At 37.5% G+C, this 20362-nt stretch overlaps 1 protein-coding gene across 4 annotated transcripts in view; it reads right to left on the bottom strand.

The window, feature by feature from the left end:
• Nucleotides 1-16830, bottom strand: part of LOC131029654 (uncharacterized) — a 31071-nt gene extending 14241 nt beyond the window's left edge. For 3 of the 4 annotated variants that reach the window (XR_009102800.2, XR_009102801.2, XM_057960223.2), the window contains exons 1-2: nucleotides 15548-16830; nucleotides 9503-9583 (exon numbers count right to left, since the gene is read on the bottom strand). Coding sequence is in view for 2 of the 4 variants with exons in the window: in XM_057960223.2 (XP_057816206.2) it covers nucleotides 9536-9583; nucleotides 15548-16660 (1161 nt within the window). In the remaining 2 variants the exon portion in view is untranslated. The remainder of the gene's footprint in view (nucleotides 1-9502; nucleotides 9584-15547) is intronic. The other variant, XM_057960222.2, reaches the window with a different exon arrangement.
• Between the last annotated feature and the right edge of the window lie 3532 nt (nucleotides 16831-20362).

Raw genomic sequence — 20362 nt, 5'->3', positions numbered from 1 at the left:
AGTATGTCTAAGGCTCAAAAACACTGTGTATGTTAGCCATGAGAACAAAATTGACTGTATGCTGCTGTTTGCTCTTATTACGGGAGGTTCTACCCTCAATGAGCTCAGTATCCCTGAGGTCACCAATGGTCTTGGCCCACCATTTAGGCCGGAGAGTAGAAGTGCGAACATCTGGAGGAGCTGGAAGAGGCTCAGGATCAGGAACAGGAGCAGCAAGAGGAGGATTATTCTCCGGAGGGAACTCAGGTAGTGCATCATCGAAAATAGATTCTGCATCATCCCTCCCATCAGGCGAACCTAATGGAATAAGAACACTGTGAGGCTGATCCTCAGAATTCTGCTCAAAAGAAGGGGACTGAAAGAATCCTCTGTCTTCATCAAATACAACATCACGACTGAAGATAAGACGTTCAGTGTCTATATCTATCAGTCTATAGGCCTTATGGTGATCACTGTATCCTGTCATCATGAGTTTCTGACTTTTGGAATCCAACTTGGAGCGCTTAGCATCTGGAATCCAAACATAGGCAACAGAGCCAAAAACCTTCAGGTGGCTGATCTGAGGCTTCCGACCAGACCAAACCTCTTCTGGAGTCTTCCCCTTAACAGCCTGAGTAGGAGAGCGGTTAAGAAGGTAGACAGCAGTAACTACTGCTTCAGCCCAATACTTGTTCGAAACACTCCTGTGTTGTAACATAGAACGAGCCATCTCAACAACCGTACGATTGCGACGCTCGACAACACTGTTTTGCTGAGGAGTGTAGGGTGTAGTCAACTGGCGTTTGATGCCATGGGTATCACAGAAGTTGGAGAATGCAAAAGAACAAAATTCCCCCCCGTTATCTGTCCTAAGAGTAATGATACTATGTCCAGACTCTTTTTCAACAAAGGACTTAAACTTCTGAAAGATACTAAATACATCTGATTTATGTTTAAGAAAGTACACCCACATCTTTCTACTAAAATCATCTACAATAAGCAAAAAATATTTGCAACCAGTAACAGAAGATGTATTCATAGGACCACAAATATCAGCATGAAGTAATTGAAGTACCTTAGATGCGCGCCAAGACTTTCCATGTGGGAATGAAGTCCGATGCTGTTTGCCAGCTTGACAGGCGCCACATACTCCAAGATGCTGAGTCTGAATATCAGGTAACCCTGAAACAAGTCCCTCCCGAGATAGCTGAGAGAGATACTGAATGTTGAGATGTCCATATCTCTGATGCCACAAAGTGCTAAGAGAGAAACACGAGCTGCCAGAGCCACTTCAGGAGAATCACCAGTGTCAAGAAGCCTATATAGGCCATGATCCTCTAGACCAACAGCAACAGTAAGACGAGTCTCCCAATCAATGATGGAGCACTTGTGAGCACTGAACACCACATCGAGTTGAGGAGAATTCCTCATAATCTGGCTGACAGAGAGCAGATTAAGTTCCATTCCAGGAACATAATACACATTCAGAAAAAGGAGTCCTGCCACCAGACTGTATCTGAACAGTGCCTCTGCCAACAACTGTATACTCCTCACCTCCGCCAAATACAACGGAATCACTAAAAGGTGAGAAATCTGTAAACCAGTCACGCCGATGAGAAAAGTGACGTGATGCACCAGAGTCGATGTACCAAGCAGAAGACCTGGCATGATCTGAAGACCTCTTAGCCATAAAAGCATAAAAGGCGGACTCCTTCTGCTCGGAATGTTCCGCAACATGCGCCTTCTGGTGTGACCCTCCCTGCTTCTTTTGTTCAGAAGCGAGCCTCTGACGGCAATCTTTCTTCATATGGCCGTACTTGTGACAGTAATTGCACTGCACATTTTTCTTCTTAGCTCCATCCTGTGTCTGAGAAGAGCCTTTCTGCTGAGAAGACTGAGAGGACTGAAATTTGCCTTTATCCTTCTGAAAGGATTGAGCTGTGAAGGCATTTTCCGAGGAGGCTGATGTAGTACCACTACCAAATTGCTGTTTCCAGTGATCCTGCTGTAGAAGTTTGGTGCATAGTTCTGAAAACTTCAGATCAACATTAGTGGAAGTAATATTGAGGGTTTCAATGAAGTGTTCATATGATTTCGGAAGACTTTTTAAAGTGATTACAACCATGTCTTCTTCCTCCATAGTCCGACCAATAGCTTCGAGTTGATCTCGAACATCCTTAATCCTCGTGAGGTGCTCCTGTAAGGACATACGTTCGTCCATCATAATGGAGAACAACTGATTCTTCAGAAAGAATGCTCGGCTCTTGTCGGATGTCTCATGCAAATCCTTCAGATGCTTCCAGATGTCAGAAGCTGTCTTGCCGGAAGGAATCTGCGGTAACTGATCATCAGTTACTGAGAGTTTGAGAAGCATGACTGCCTCCCGATTGCGTTCATCAAACTTATCTTGATCTGCACCAGGTGTACCAGGACTGAGTTCTTTACCCAAAACAAGCTGGTCAAGACGCCTATATTCAAAAATGGTCAACATACGCTGTTTCCAGATGTTGTAATTGTGACCATTAAAGCGTTGACTGCCTTCTAACATCAGATTGGTGAGAGAAGCCATTTGCACGTTTCCCAAGACAAATTCCTAGCTGACCCAGAAAAAACCAATGACAACCCAGAAAAGCGTGCAAAAAACCCAGAAGGATTCTCCTGTCAGAATCTAGATTCACGGGCTCGAAAATCGAGGCACGAAGATCGAGGCACCCAGAAAAAATGGACAACCACCCAGATTAGGGTTTGAAAAACCCACCACGAATCTGCAATAAAAACTGAATTTCGATAAAAACCGGAGGTAACCACCTCAATCGAAAATTGTAGAGGTCGGCGCCATTGTTTGCAGAAAAAACTATCGCCGAAGATGCAGGTCGAGTTTGCAGAGGACGACGCAGGAGAAAGTTGCAGGTGGCGACGGCGACGCCGGAGTTTGAAGTCGCGACGCCGAAGAGCGTTGCAGGTTACGGGAACAAGTCGCGCGTGAAGTTGCAGGCGGAGGTCGCGACGCCGAGGTCAGAAACGAGCCCAAGGTTTGCACGAAGCCGCGGACACCACCAGGAACAGAGCCACGATCGTCGAGGGTTGCAGACTGAACGCCGAAAGACGACGACCCTGCGCGAACACCGGTCTCGGGAAAACACGACGCCGAAGAGAAAACGACGACCCTCCCTGCGCGAACACAGGTCGCAACGATGCACGACGACCCTACAGACAGAGGTTGCCGAAAAACGACGAACCTGCAGGTCGACGATTCCGTCCCAAAAAACTTTGATAAATTTTTCAAAAAAATAATTTCGAAAATTTCCACTAATGAGAAATAAGGATTAAAAAATTTTCGAAAAAATTCCTCCTGTAGCTCTGATACCATAAAACAGTGCGAAACACGCAATGGATTTCAAAGAATTGATTGAATAATCAGAATGAGCAAAACGCTCATAAATAATACAAGCTATTTACAAGAATAGCAAGTTTCTAAAAAGAAACTGCTGAGAAGATCGAAGACAATCTTTCTAAAATAGAATATACACTGAATGAGCATTAATACTAAAATTAACATATTTTAATATTCTATTATTTATAACAAAAGAAATTATTATTAAATTTCCTAAATCGCATGTGGGACATCCTGTGTGGGTTTGGCAATTTATATTTTTGTTTTTTCGCCTTTTGTGCTAGCCAACTTGAGGTCAGCCAACCCCTTACGCCAGCACGCAAATCCTGTTTAAGGCGAACTTCATGTGGGAAAGATATGCTTGGTCAAACTGGAAAATGCCATTGAGCACAATTTTGACCAACTGAGACGGCAATCTCAAAGGTCTGCAAGGTGGGACGAAACCCCTGCTCCTGCTTTCAGATTTCTAAGCATTCAATACAATTCGCTGTTTCTGATTCAATCTATTTCACAACAGGAACTCGCATCAGAGGTGTTTAAGGCTGTATACACGGATGGAAAAGGAGAATTGAAGGTGACCTAGGCACCAATCAGGCAATAATCCAGACGTGCAAAATAGCAGATCTGGAGCTGCACATTATAGTTAATATCATTGCCCAGATTTGTCAGAAATCAGGAAAGGCCAATCGAATCTAGACTCGGACAAATCAAGTCAAATAGGGAGGCCGTCACAATCAGATCTGAATATTTTGATGTTTGTCTTTGACAGCATCAAAATATACCATACTGAGAAGGCTGCAACTGAGACTATAGCATCTGGAACTCTACCATCATTTCCAGAAATATCAACCACAGGTTCTAGTAGTAAGTAATATTCAAGCCAGATTGCATTAATATGATACAAAGACCTACCATCAGGTCAGAGACATATCTGTGCCTTGTTTTTTAATCTATGGAAGATTACTATTCTGTTATGAAAGGATTGAATCCGCATTAACATCCAGACCGTGTTTTTCTTCCTTCTAAATCTGTAAATGCAATATCCTAATCTTTGTTCATAGATCAGTCAAATTTAGTTAAGGATATTTCAATGCACTATATAACTGAGTTGAGTAAACATTTGAAGAGTCTTGAATATCAAGTTGAATTCTACAATGCTTGCATTTGACAAACTTAGGAATTTCATTTATCAAATTCTAGAGGAGGCCCCATGTCCAAGGTTCCATTGTTTCATGCTCATGCTCACGGTGAAGCCCAAAAAATATTATGCAACAGAGATCAACAAGTGATCCTCCCATTGCTTTCTTCATCTACAATCCATTGAAAGTTTTTCACAAGGCAAATCAATTAAGTGATACCGATTGAAACAAAAAGAAAAGTAATTAAAATGCCACATATTTTAAACTCACAGGGCAATTTTTGGGCTCAAACTAGCAACTTTGGTGTCAACACATGTAAAGTATCACTTCTAAGGTAAAGTTTTGTTAGGTGCTTTTGCCCCATTGCCATATCATATTGTAAGCTTCAATTATGTGTTGAAAATTTTATTCTAGTGGAGGCGACCTTCTTACTTTGAAAGAAATAATTTAGATTTGTAATTACCTTATAAAATGAGATACGTTAGTGAAAGTGAAAATGCTCCCAAGCTAATGACAAGAAATATCTTATGGTAGACATGGACTAAATAACATTACACATTTTCCACATTCCACTTACAATCATAAAATGTCCTTGTTATCAACTACTCATCTCAATCTCATAGCAACATGTGGAGAGAGACAGTTGAAGGAAGCATTGTACAGTTTGCTTGTTACACAGAAACCCCCTAAAGGATCCTCTACATATCTTCAATTATTGTAGACCTACATTGTGAAGAACATGCTTTCACAAAGGAAAAATATACACACTTTCATTTCCAACACACGCAACTTTGTCAGAATCAGGTTCTAAACATGAGTGTCAAGTGTTGATGAAGTAGCCACATGTTTCATCAAATGCAACAAATAGGGTATCCAATCTGATTGGTCCACATTTAATAGTGTACTCCTGCCTGTGTCAAAATAAATGTCTTGCAACAAGTTATGGACATCTATCAAAGCATAAAGTATGGAGGACTTTCTTCAGATGTTGTAGTTGAGACTGCCTTGGTCGACTTGTATGCAAAAAGTAGAAGCGTACACAAGGCACACGAATTTAGGATCCACACAAAATGGTTTTGTTGAAAAGGTTTTCGCAACATTATAGAAAAGGAATATGGAAGCTTTAGAACGGGGTATGGACACAGGACATCCATCAAAGTATAACAGAAAAGGAATCTTTATCAAATGTAGTCATGTGCACGACTTTCATACAATTCTCAACTGAAAAATTAATCCTATGACTAATTGTAAAAGGTTCAAGTCCCCTTGGCGTACAAACACCTGTTATTGTTACCTCTTCAAAAGAATACTCAAAGCCACAACATTGACCTGGATAAACTTTAATAGTATAAAATCAAAGAATATGTAAGTACTCTCAGACATGGCTTCTAAGCCAACAAGGTATCTAAACTTTAATAAGCTTCCAAGGGCACTAAATGGAAATTGGTAGAAGAATTTATCAGTTTATTACAAGGGGATAAAAAAGCCAATAACAACATTTCCAAATTTTCCATAAGATCAGGTTTGGAGGTAAAAATCTTTACTAGTCTAAGCTTGGGTGTGTGCCATCCCAGCAGGAGCATTCACAAAAAAATAAACTCAAAAGCAAATTGAGCAATTATCATTTACCAAAAAATGGAAAACTTATGCAAAACATATAATCAACAAGATTTTTTTTCAAATAATGAGCATTACATATTTAGCATAAGGGAAAAGATAATTTCAAATGTGTGCTGTTCTTTTCAAATGACAGTAAAGCCAGCTAGGTTTTAAGCAAAAAGTAAACTATCCAACACAAGGCACTTCTCTAACCTTATTAGTATCCTTCCTAGTGCCTTATGTACCAGGCTAAAGAGAAAACGTTACAAGCAAAAAGTAAACTATCCAACACAAGGCACTTCTCTAACCTTATTAGTGTCCTTCCTAATGCCTTATGTACCAGGCTAAAGAGAAAACGTTACAAGCAAAAAGTAAACTATCCAACACAAGGCACTTCTCTAACCTTATTAGTGTCCTTCCTAGTGCCTTATGTACCAGGCTAAAGAGAAAACGTTACAAATTTAAAGGAAAAGAAAAGAAGAGAAATAATAATAATCCACAACTGCAGTCACCACTCTAAGCTTAATAGCATAGGTTCTTGTGCATTAAAGACAAGAAGGTGACTGTTGCTATTTCATCAGACCCAAAAAAGTCGACAGAAGAGATGAGTTACACAGTGAACTTCATAAGTGTGCTTCCATGTACATTAAAAGAAATGGAACATAAGCATTTACCAATATTGAACAGGGGAAAAATCAGGGTTACTGCTAAAACTCAAAAATAAGTAGAATTATTAAACCACATCCAAAGCATAAATAACACCAAATATGCAGCCAAAAAAAATAGGTGGGAAAAGACAGACTTATCAAATTATGATTAGTTAATTTTGTTAGTAGTGACAAGGAGATTATTATTCCATTTTATATTTTATTCCCCATTGTATCTTCCAGGAATGTTTGAGTACCCCACTGGATAGACCTAGACTCTTTCTCCATCTCCTCGTATTTTCTCTTTGCCGTACACATAAAGCCTTCCTTATCACACTTTCTCTTCACTGAGTGGATAACTTCCTGCACGCTCATCTCTTTGTCAGAGTTCTCCAAAGTGAGACTCAAATTGGAACCATTCAGAAGTACAACTCTGAATGTGAGCATCTTTCCCTATTTTCTGGTTCTGACTCAACCTTTCTTCTCATAAAGACATCACTGTCCTTCATTACAGTCCCCTTCCTTGTCATTCAAAGCACAAGCAAGAGATTGTTGTGACATCTTTGCAATGGTAAATTTCTCCACTCGGAAAAGCAGGTAGACTGTCTACACCTGCAATCACTATGCCCAACTCGTCAACAGGAAATACAACAGCTTCAAAGACTGCAGATGAAGCTTTAAATACATCAGCGCAACCGAAAAACCTTGAAGATCATAGCCAGATCATGACACAAGTGACTGACTTACTATTGTTACAATTTAATGTCAAAAGCAGAGATGCCTTCAATGGCCATCCCCCATATAAACAGTGATGATATAACGATAATTTATAATTTTCTATAAATTAAAATTATACATAAATACATATATATACATGAACCCATACTTGTACCTGAGGGTGAGCACTGAAGGAAGGGGGGAACTGCCATACAGGCATAGTAAAACCCACACATCCCTGTACAAGGACCAGCAACTTAACTTGATAATTAGATTAACAATTTGGGGTTACTTGTTAACATGGATGGATGTTAAATTACTAGTTATATAAGTAACCCGGTATACACATCTACATCGTTTGAATACTTTGTGCAGTTATATCTGTCTTAATGTGCATAATATTCTAGTTCTTACACACTACAAATTTTCTAATTATCATTAACATCCTATTAATTATTCGCTAACCATAACCATCTCATTGATTATTATTAATCATAATGATCTCATTAATTATCATCATTATCATCAATTACCATTATTATCATTTAATTAAATAATTCTTTATATTAATTAAAATAAGTTAATTATCCATTTAATTAATTTATAATATTCATAATCATCCCCTCACAAGCTAACTCCTTCAATTTTGGCAACTCTCATCAAAAACTTCATTCAATAAATAAATAAAACTAATTATTATCCCCTCATGAGTTCGAACTAGCAATTCGCCTCATCCAATCCAATCAATTTGTCCACCTTTCCTCACTAACTCCACAATCAATGAAATTAACTCCTAATCTATGATCAAATTTCAACTGCCCATTTGATCTTCTGGAAAACTATAAATTCATCAACTCAATTATCATTTTATCACAAATCTTCGATACAATGTAACTCTGTTGATTTAATCATAGAATGCTGTGTTATGTTGATGCTAAGAGCAACTTCATACAATCAAAATCTTGAATACATTGCTTCAATATGCTCAAATGGAGGGTTGTGGGAGTTAGAATAGAGTATTTTTTATTTTATTTTATTTTTAATGCTTTATTGTTGTTGTTATAACTCTATCACTGTGGATAGTTTTAAATAAAATCTATATGTGCATGCAAGATAACCAGGTTTGCATTATAGACATATATATATAATTGATCTTTGAAATGCTGATGTGTGGTGTACCAGCTGCCAAAATATTAGTGCAGCAGCAGTACTACCACGCACAGGCTGTGTACTGCTGCAGCACCGTGACTTCCCCTTTCCAGCATCAAGGACATTGTGGGCCTTGTTGCAGTGACAGGAGCAAGGCACTGCTGCCATTTTTGGACCTCTATGAGCATAGGTTAGCCTTAACAAAAATGAGCATTCAGATGGGTACATATGTGTGCACGTCTGCTTGCCTAATAGTGAAGATTTGTGTAGTCCGTAGAGGAAAACAAGATTGAATCTAGCATCTTGTGCCCAATATGAACACGATATGAAGCACAACTTGAGTGAACCCAATGGGGAAGATGTTTATACAGCTTATACTCTATAAAGGAGGTACAAGATCAAATCTGGAGGGAGCATATGTTATGTACACCTTGTTGAACAATATATATAAATAAATAGGAACAATTCCCTTGTGGGCTATGCTATCTCATGCACCAAACATTTACCTATAACCATACCTTTATGCATACGTATGAGATGATTTTGGTGCAATTGAACAAAATAAAATATATGAATAAGAAAGATAAAACAGATAGCATTTGAGATCTGGCAAAAGGAACAAATCCAAGCCTGATGCACATAAGTCATAAAACTATAGAAGTGTCTTCATCTCATTCAGCTCAAAGTATCTCATTGTATACAAATCAGTTCGGATATTCCAAAATGGACAATTCTAATGCACATAAAACCATACAAGAGGACGCTAGTCCAAGTAACTTCCGAAAGACAATAGCAGCATAAAACTAAACGAGGACATTCTAACCAACTTCTTCCCAGCTAGCAAAAATAATTAATACGTAAGACAAAAGATGTATCACCTTTTGTTCATAAAGTATACTACGCCAAAAGCCTCACTCAATTCCAGCAAGCTTATATCTCAACTTCATATTGTGCTGCTCCTGCAGCACAAGAAACAACATCATTCATTTAAATAGCCAGATAGTAGTCAGAAATGTTAAAACATAAATGCATAAGGAAAGCAAAACAGCAAAATTACATAACTGATAATAATCAACAAACAGTACACAAAGAGAGGCAAAGAAAAATTCATCTTAATAATCTTTAATTAAACATTGGAGGCCAAAACTGTCCTGTGAGAGGCTCAAATTATGCTGTCTAGGGGGTATTTCCCTGTAGTGCCGAAGTGTAAAGTAAACGAGATAACAAGTGCATCAAAAAAATTCCACTAAATATTGACATTTTATATAGAGTCATTCTATATATTGGAAAACTAAGGTCAGAAATGATAGTAACTTTCTTCAGCCAAATAGAAACATTCAAATGGTTGTAGAGTTTCCAACTTTCCACTCTAGAAAGGTGGAGGAAAACACCATCTTGCTTGAACCAAATTTTCATGCCTTTCATCAACATCGGAACAGACTATTTGAGGCACATAAAATGTAGTCTATAGCCATGCAACAAATAGTTCACAAGATTCAATAAGCACATTTATTCATAACAGACAAAAAGAACTTGGCTCCAATAATTAATTATTTTCTACGTTACACAAGAATGCATCCCCTACGGAATCCCATATTCCCATTTCTGGAACATTTCGGGGACATGGGCTGTTAAAAAACATCCCTGTGGCTGTTCCCAGTCAAAAAAATTGTTGGAGATCTCCAATAACATGAGAATATTTTCCAAATAACTTTGAAAATGCCTTTACATGTTCTTCCTTGTTGCCAAAAGCAACTTTTTAAAGATCCATTCATTGATGACAGATTAGCAGCTGTAGACACAGCAATATTACGTGTAACGTACTGATTGACGAAAGCAATTTGTTTAAGCTTGATTTTGAATCCAACTTCAGATCTGATCTAACAATGGTATTAATTTGTTCATATCTGAGGAGAGAATTGAATCTATTAATGTGTATCTGAGCAACTGTTGTGTCATTGACATTCAGTTTTATGAGTTGGTTAGAATGTCCTCGTTTAGTTTTATGCTGCTATTGTCTACAACAAATTATACAATCTGTTGTGCACAAACCATGTAAATGGTGAACATTCACGATCCAGTTTACAACAAATTATACAATCTGTTGTGCACAAACCATGTAAATGGTGGACATTCACGATCCAAACATTCACGATCCATTATACAATCTGTTGTGCACAAACCATGTAAATGGTGAACATTCATGATCCAGTTTACAACAAATCTTTCAGCTTTAAATTCAGCACTCATGCTTGTAATACCTAGTACACTAGCCTCTTTGTAGTTATTGATAGCTGACTACTCCAGGAGAGACCGATAAGACAATTTCATATGGCTATTTCCAAAATCGTATGTAAGCTGATTCATTCAATTTGTCTGTGATATTCCAGTACTGTTGTATTGCAGTAACCTTGTAAAAGGAACTGACAAATCAAATTTTCCATTTTTTTTAAATTTACCTATTCTTTAAATTGTTTAAAATGCATCCCATCATTCCCTGTTATTCCAGCCCCATAAACACCTTGGAACATAGGTTATTTTCCTTACGTAACTGATAGAGTAAAAACATCTTGTCAATGCAACAAATAGTGAAATTTTTTAATTGTTTTATAATGAATAATTAGAAACTATATCCTATACTTAGTAATTTATCTACAATTTGCATTCAAAAAACTCCTATATTTAGTATATATTTCTGCAAATCTGCATTCAAAATGCATTCTTCTTTACCTAACAGAAGTCAAAGATGTGCACGTGACTACATGATTAAAGGCCAAATGTCAAAAAGACAAGTTGATGATAAGAGCATTTTTCAATACTGATAGTAAACAGTGCACAAAGTTGCAAACATGAATCAAGTTTACAAGTGAAGAAAAGGCTAGAAAGAAAGAGTTAGATAACAAAAGAGACCGGAGAACACACGCTTGTGACAATAAATGCCAAAATTGATAAGCTTGTACCCAGAGAAAACTAAAGACTTTCCAAATTGAGTTATCCAGCCCATGTGAAACAAACAATGCTAGACAATGGCCCAACAACAAATATTAAATTCAAAAACACAACTTCATTAGGACCAGAACTTGAAAAATGCAGCCTTAAGAAAAATATAGATGATCATACAGTTAAACATGTAAACCTATGCAAAGACACATATATTATATACGTGCATGAATATATAGACTTGAACAAAAAATTCTTACAGACTGCAATACAGCCCTAACAATAGACGTTGATTAAGAGTTGGCCCTACCATCCAAGGATAGAAAGTAACAATTGTTACACCTTCAGTCATCAGCTTGTTACAACTTGCTCCTAGGTTGTGGACTAGCCCAGTTACAGCACACATACCTTTGATCAGGCTTCTATTAGCTTTTAGATTTTCTAAATTCTAATTAATCCCCTTAATTACAAGTTTATGGTTACCTAAACAGTTAAATGGTAAACCTTATTACAGTTGGAATTTTTGTCATTGATGTCAAGGTTTAATTGAGCTTGTCAAGTTGCTAATTTTTCATTACTGTTTATTTAAGCTGGTTGCCTCTTTGGTTGAACTGTCTACTTGCTAGCTTGAGCTGCTTGGGGTGCTTAGTTGGCTGCTTCAGCTGATTGGGCGTGTGCTTGAGCTACCTGTGTGTTTGCTTGAGCTGTGCGTGTCAACTTCAGCTAGTCGTGTGCCTACTTGTCATCGTGTCAGCTGCTACATCAGTCTTTATGCCATGTCAGCATTAATATTCAAAGGGTTGATTTTTGTTATAAGATAAATTTTCAAAAGTAGTGGACGGCTTCAGATTTTATTAATTGGTGTTTTAATTGAAACCAACTCTTTAACTTATTCACCTATTTTAAGTGTCAATGCATGTTTGTAAGTGAAGGCAGCTTTATAAGTTAAATGCTTGGAGACGAATTCATTTATTCTTGCATACTTTGTGTGGTTGACAGATCCTGGAGTCTATTTTCGCAATGGTTTCAGTTATTTGGTAATATTTTTATTTGAGAGCGGCCTCAGATTCACTGCAACAATTACTATTCTTGGTGGTAATATTTATTAAAAAATTTGGCTCAGTGTGTGGTTTTCCTTTCAGCGTGGGAGATCAATTGAAGAATTTCAAAGAAAAAGTCGTTTATCATATTAAATATTCTTGGTCGTGTATTATGTTCTGCTTAAAAAAAATTCTCCTGTCTGTTTCATCATCTGACTTACTTGAGCGAGGGAATAAAGTCAGATATCATGGCATCCATGTCGCCTGTTCAGGAACTCAACTTCAGTCATGTGTGAGTATGTGCGATTCTGTTAATAGTGGGTGTCTGAGCAGATTTGATTGCTCTGTGTTGCTGGACATATACGTGTTTGGATGCAGTGTTGATTTCAGATATAAACTGCAGTGTATGGGAAAGCCGTGTTTTTTTAATAAAAAATAAATATATACTCAGAGTATGTGCGCAGCAGATGAATCATTATACAGAATTTTATATAACCATTTGAGGACCATACGAGGTTGTGTTGAGATTATCATATGTAGAATATATAGAATATAAAAACCAGTGCTAAGGATATAAGTTGGTGTGAAAAATAAAAAGGTCGTGTTTCAGATAATAGTTTCGTGGTAAAGGTGTACGATATAACTACAAAGGCAGCAATGAGTATTGAAGTGAAGACATAGAAGCACGTACCGTGGGTGCAAGAAGTTATTTAAATAAAGTGTAGAACACATATTGGGTATGCAGCACTCGAAATAGTTATAGAGGCTTGAAAGGAGTATGATGATTTTTGAATTGAGATTGGGTATTTTGAGTCTTATTGAGCTTTTAAGTTTTAAGTTATGATTGAACGTATGCAGAGGTTGTGATCTATCTTTGAGCTGAGAATCAATTTGCTGCTTGGTGTTGAATCAGGCATGCAAGGAGTTGAACAGATTATTGAGACGGGTGTGTGGTTTGTGAAGAGGAGAAAAGAAAAATATATATTGTTTGTGTCGAGTATATTATTCTAAGGTCAAGTCATTTACTGTATCATGCAGCATGTTTGTAAGGAGCATCATATATTCTGAGAAGTATTTTGAGTTTAAGAGTATTTTCTGAGTTGGTGCTCAAACTGAGGTTGGTGACTCAGCTGGCTAGAGTTGGTGCTTCAGTGGTTCGGAGTTGGTGTGCTCTGTTTGTTTGTGCTTACTTTTGTAATCCGGGTTAGTACCCATTGGGTTGGTGCCCATTTATGTTAATGAAAGCTATTTGATGCCGTTGTTTTTTACCCAAAAGGGTTTTCCACGAGAAATCAGGTGTATGCATCTTTATGGTTGTTTTTTCATGTTTCATGTGGTTTCAAGTTTTAAAAGTTCTGAAATACTGATTCACGCCCCCCCTTAAAGTATTTCCTGTGTGCTCTTCAATTAGATTCATGAATAGTGAATAGGCATCCATTCTCAAATCATTTCATGTGCTTCTATGCTTCATGCAGACTAGGGGGATCTGCACAGATACAGTGGCAGCAGGACTTTTTCACTTATATAAACCATTCGACAGCTCAAACAAAGTCCAAACTCCTCAGGTAAGTTTGTGCAGAAAGGTGATTCTTTATATTATAATAACAGTTTGTGCTTACAAAAGAGATCACTGTTAAAGACCCAGCTGTTATCTGGGTGCATGCACCATCAATTGTCGGGCACTTAAACTCCTCAAAACTTATCGCAGATCTACAAAAAGTTTTTTTGGGGTGAATGATTACGCTGCACTGTAAAAATACATTGTGGTAAGGTGTTTCGTGCACCATGGAAACAAAGGTGCCAAAGTCTAGGCCCCAAGACTGTTCTTAATCTGAATTCAAGCAAGTGTCCAAATCTACATGTTAAAGAGCTTAATCATACAGGAGTTCATTTTGTTGGAAATTTTATCCTACCTTCTACACCAAATAAGCCTTGAGGTTCCCCATAAAATTGATACCATGAAGAATTGTTGGCACCAGCACTAACGATGGCCATCAGTAGTGCTGTAATGACCCAAATTCAAACTATTAGCCCCTCACTAAATCTATATCCATGTTAATCTGGTTTGATAGATTTGGTAGACAAGCTAGTTCTTACTTAAGCCAGGATTCTATTATGAACTGATGAGTCCGTAGTCTTCTTGGCTCGAAGAAAATTATTGTAGCCATTGCAGAGAGAGAACCCATACTGGATAACAAATGAGATCAGGTGAAGGGTACAAGTCTAAAGAAGATTGTAGCAGAAAACAAACCCATAAGACCCAGTAGCTTAGCTGAAGAGATTATGTTCAATCCAAAGCAGTAAACCCCATAGGGCATGTTTCAGACAGCTATTTTAGTTTGTGAAATCGCAACGAGGAAATCACCCGAAGAAGGTTAAATCTCGTGCTCTGCACACCAAATGGATAAGATTGTATGCAAGTCTTGGACTGGATTTGAAATGAAAAGAAGCTCCTAAGTACTTCTTAGCTGACAAAAATATATATAATTTAATGTTACGATAAAGACCGCATATGGCACATTCCGAGCATCAATTCTACTTAAATAAGTATTTCTGAAAGAAAGCTCTTGGTCCAGTGCTTGGATTCATAATTTGCAAAAAAGACAACCAAATTGAACAATATAAACAAAGAAAAACTGAAAACTGTTGAATTCCTTTGGAAGACAGGATGCAATGCAGTCATTCACGAGAGTGATTTTACACATCTTAAGGAAGATAGATTGCTTAAAGAAAAAATTTTAAAAAAATTCAGACGACTGTACCCTAAGAGATCCAAAACGTTAAAAAATAATTTACTTGCTTTGCTTTTCTAGCTTTCCTAGCTATATCATAAGACAGGTTGCCCAACAACTCCTTTTTCATGTGTAATGCTTAAGTATTCTCTGCAATTAAGAAGAACTCCTAAAAAGAAAGACGCACAAAAACAAAAGTAGCGTAATTTACCTGTTTAGCAACCACCTGCGAGCTCTCGGCCACCTGCTTAGCCAAATGCTCCATCTGCAAAATCATTCCCCCATAGAGTTCTTCAATCTCGGAGACTACATGCATTGCATCCGACCTCACCAATTTTCCAAACCGGTCGACCGAATACCCTGCAGAATACATATCCAACGACCGCTGCCCCCTCTCGCCTTTCTGCCTATGCCTGTCTTCTCTATTGTCGTGGCCATGGCCATCGTCCTCCTGCAGGGGCTGAAATCCACTCGGCAACAAAGGAAACGCCGAAACTGGCGAAAATGCACTGTAAACGCTACGAAATCCTGGACCTATGTTAACAATATCCAAACTCTTCGCCTCAAAAACCCCTCTTTCACCCTTACACAAGTACTGAAACCCCCTGTACTCGTGCGTATGAATAGAATGCTGCGACAACGACTCAGAAAAAATCAAAAACACGCAAGGGGACGAAGCAGGTATTCCACAAATCCTACTTGCAATCTCCTCCTTGATAACTTTATCTTTGACAACAGCGCCCTTTTCACGCCTAGGGCTGCCCCTGCTGGCCTGTGAACTGCTGCTGGACTCGGACGAATACGGCAGCCCTAAACCACTTTTCGAAACCCTAGGCGAGTAACCCCCTTCCGAAACCTTAATACCGCTTCCATCGCTGTCCGAAGCCACAGACAAGTAGTTTTGGGCAGCAACGGAAGCCGTACTAGCACTTCTCCTTAACCAAGATGTGACGGCGGCTTCGCGCATGGAGGGCCTGAGAGGCGTATTTCTGCGGGCGACAAACCAGCCGATAAGGGGATCGTGGTTATTCTTTAAAGCAATTTGTTGACCGCTAAGTTTAGCGAGTTTGGCATGGTCGATTCGGCCAATGGAATCGTAGAAGGAATGAAGAAAACCGGAGGTGGTGCAGGCAGTAATAGTGGCCACCAGGTCCTGCCGCAGAGCCGTTTGGTCATCATCGTCCGCCAAATTTGGGGAGGAGACTGAGCGGACATGGCCAAAAAGGAGGCCGTCAAAGTCCGCATTTGATGTGGTGAAGCTCTGCATTATAGTTGCCAGTGTTGGCCCTGGAATTGAGATTTTCTCTACTGGGGGATCTGCCATGGCACCGTTCAGCTCACAGAATCTTACGGATTCGTATGTGTAACTTTAATGGAACTGGAACTGGTGTCGTTTTTTTCACTTTTTTTTATTGTTTTGTACCTACCTGTTCATTCCGCGATTTCTCTGCAACCAGGACTCTTGCTTTTTGAGATTAATATGATAAATAAATAAATAATGTTTTTGTCCTTCAATTTCAAAGCCCGGTAAAGTTAGTTTGGTCGACAGGTAATAGCGAACATCATATTTAAACTCTTGTTAATCGTATTAAAAGAATTCTTAGTTGAAAAAAATATTATATGCTATTATTATTATATTATATTTTTAATGTATATGATTAATTATATTTTTTAACATGTATAAATTAATAAAAATGATCTGATTGTAATAGAGGGTTATTTTCATAAATTATGAGAGTGAAAATTAAAAATATTTCAATGGGTTCTTGGTCTCTCCATGAAGTTGAAAGGTTCTTAATGAGCACACAAGGGATCAAGTTTTGTTGAGTGGAAGGCTCCCACCTCATAATGAATGAGGTTGGGATTGGGCACGAGCAGATTTGGCAGAATGGATACCCCTTAGTTTTTAGTTCTTGGTCGAAGAGGTTTCAACCTAAGGCTTGCACTCCCGTATTGAATAGCTAAAATGACTTTGTGGATGAAAAAATCCTCCATCAAAAAAAATTAAAATATAATTTTTAATAAATTATATATATTATAAATCTATCTTAATGTAACAAAAGTCAAAAAAAATGATTATTTACTTAAATTAAAATTTGAATCCAACAATTATAATTAAATGAGATAATGTAAATAAAAATAAATGTAGCAAAAATTCAAAAAAAAAAAGGATTTTTTACCTAGATTAAAATCTTAATCCAACACTGCTTGGCATCAGGTCAAAGAATTAATTGAAGGAAATCAAAAGTCTTCTTCCTCAACACTCAACCCAGTTTGTAGAGAGTTTTGTCAAGGATACTGAATTTGAGAGTGGCAAATTTCTCAAGTCGTGTTTTAGGAATGCCTTTGTTTTCCTGGGGTGAACAAGTTTGGCTATTGCGAGAACCTAATAAATAGCTATAAGAACAAGATGGAGGCATGGAAGGGTAAATGGTTATCCTCGGCTAGGAGACTGCTCGTGATTAAGGTTGTGCTCTCGGCTATCCTAGTCTACTCAATGGCATGTCTTAAGCTCCCCAAGGCAGTAAAGGATGAACTAATTCTAATTCTAAGGAGGTTCTTTCGGAGTGACACAAGTGAGCAATAGAAGCCCCCCCTGGTGGCTTGGGACGAGATTTGCCTCCCTAAAGAGGTAGGAGGGAATGGGATTAGATAATTGTTTGTCATGAATTTGGCCATTGGGGCTAAACTTGTATGGAAACTATACATTGGTGGTGACCAAACATGGGTTAGAATTATAAGAGGAAATATTTGGATTCAAATGACCCTACCCAAATCTTAACAACCTTGGACCCCTCGAGAGGATCAACGATTTGGAATTATATTTTGGAATGTAGGGATATTATTACAAAACATGTCACCTGGGAAGTTAGAAATGGACATAGTGTGTCATTCTAGAGTGATTCTTGGGGTGGTATGGAAGCTATAGATAAACACCCCAATTTAGAGACTGATGCTCTGCAAAAAGGATTAGAAAATCTGTTTGATGGCAACACACACAAGAGCACAAGAAACAAACGTTAGTGTTAGCAACAAAAGATTATCCTAAACAGGCATATCAAGAGAGATATTAAGCATGAAATAGAAAGCATATAAACATAGAATGAAATAGCTAATCAAGATGCTCATAGTTGCTCCTCCCTTGTTCCTCTCCTCTCCAAGTCCCAAATGAGTGTAGCTCTCAGCTTTTAGCACTAGCCATGGATGCCATATGGAGATTCAAGATGGTTGAATATGATAAGCAAATACTATGCAAGAGTAGATAGTGATGCTATGAAAAAGCTCTATGCTAATGCCAGTATAACAACAATACTCTAAAATGCTTCTCCCCTTTGTTTGAGGAGAAGGGTTCTATTTATAGAAGAAATAGGGAAATGAAGGGTTAAGATTGAGCAATCTTAACAAGGGTTAGGATTGAAAGTTGGGGATCCATGTGCACAATTGGCACCAATAAAATGGTGACAAGTTTCAACATAGGATTGGGTTGAGAGAAGAGGTTGGAGGCATTAAAGGCTTGAGAAGACCTCATGGTTATCTAGAAGGTAAGGGTCAAGTCTAAATTAAGATTACCCATTGGATTAAGAGTTAATCCAAGGATAAACCTTTGTGCAAATGTTTAAGAGATAATCATGGTCAAAGCATTAATGGCTTGATGAGACCTTTGGGTTGGGTAGAGGTTGAGTCAAAACAAATGTTTTAACCATGTGGGAGGGTTGAATTAACCATTAATGGTTATTGGAGACTTTGGGGATTAAGTGGTTGAAGGTTGAAAGCTTTCAAAGGTTATCCAAGACTTTGAGGGTTAATTTGTTGAACACACAAAGCATTAATTGCTTTTCAAAGACTTTGGAGTCTTTGAGAAGTGACTCCAATTTGCTTAGGAATGTGACAATATTTAGGGGATGGATTAGGCTAATTAGGAAGGGTTTAGAAGAATCTAGAAGGGGTTTAGGCATACAAGTGGATTTTGTAGGAAAATGCAAGTGGGGGAAATTTTGGTATTTTCAATTAAAATAAAATCATTTATTTCAATTAAATGGTGTAAGTTGAATTTGGATAAATATTTAAATAAGTATTAATTTATTTAAATGAGAAAAAGAAGATAAAGCATTTAAAATGCTTGAAGACTTTGAGGGAAACCATTAAAGGCTTGAAGACTTTAAGGAAAACCATTAAAGTCTTAAGAAGACTATAGAAGGAAGCCATCAAGTTTGAAGACTTTAAAGCCATCAAGTTTGACTACTTTAAGGGAAACCATTAAAGGTTTCAAGTGGGTGAGGATAAATAGGATTTTAAATAAATAATTTACTTAAAATAGTTGTGCAACTTGCTTTTGTAGGAAAATACAAGTGGGTGGAAGATAAAGGTGATTTAAATAAATGATTTATTTAAAATAATTGTGCAACTTGCATTTGTAGGAAAATGCAAGTGGGTGGAGGATAAAGGTGATTTAAATAAATGATTTATTTATTTAAATGTGAGAGGTGGGATTTTGGGGGTTTTAAATAAATATTAATTTATTTAAATGTGAGAGAAGATTTAATTAAATAAATATGATTTATTTATTTAATTAATGGTCTGAATTTGGTTAAGTGAATTAAATCAAATAAATTGAATAATTTATTTAATTAATAGGAGAATAGGGTTAAGATGAATTAATTAAATATTAATTTAATTAATTATTAATTGATGGTTAAATAATCAAATAAATACTAAGTATTCATTTAATTAAGTGGACAAATTTATGTGACTACAGAGACTATTAAGCATGAAACCATTCGACTATGGGGGAGGAAAATATGCAATTATTAGGACTATAATTAAACAGAATGGTGTGGTTGTGTGGGAATGGTGATCCTTACAAAACATCAATGTCGCACAAGACCAAAAGGAGGAACTTGTTGCAATACTAAGGACTCGACAAATTATCTCATATGATCAACCAAATATCATTAGATGGTGTGGCTCTAAAACGGGATCTACAAAGTGAAGTTTGGATATAATGTCAAGGAAGCGGCAATAGCCA

Source organism: Cryptomeria japonica, chromosome 7 (assembly GCF_030272615.1).
Source record: "Cryptomeria japonica chromosome 7, Sugi_1.0, whole genome shotgun sequence".
Lineage (NCBI taxonomy): Eukaryota > Viridiplantae > Streptophyta > Pinopsida > Cupressales > Cupressaceae > Cryptomeria > Cryptomeria japonica.
This window is presented reverse-complemented; position numbering and strand designations above follow the sequence as displayed.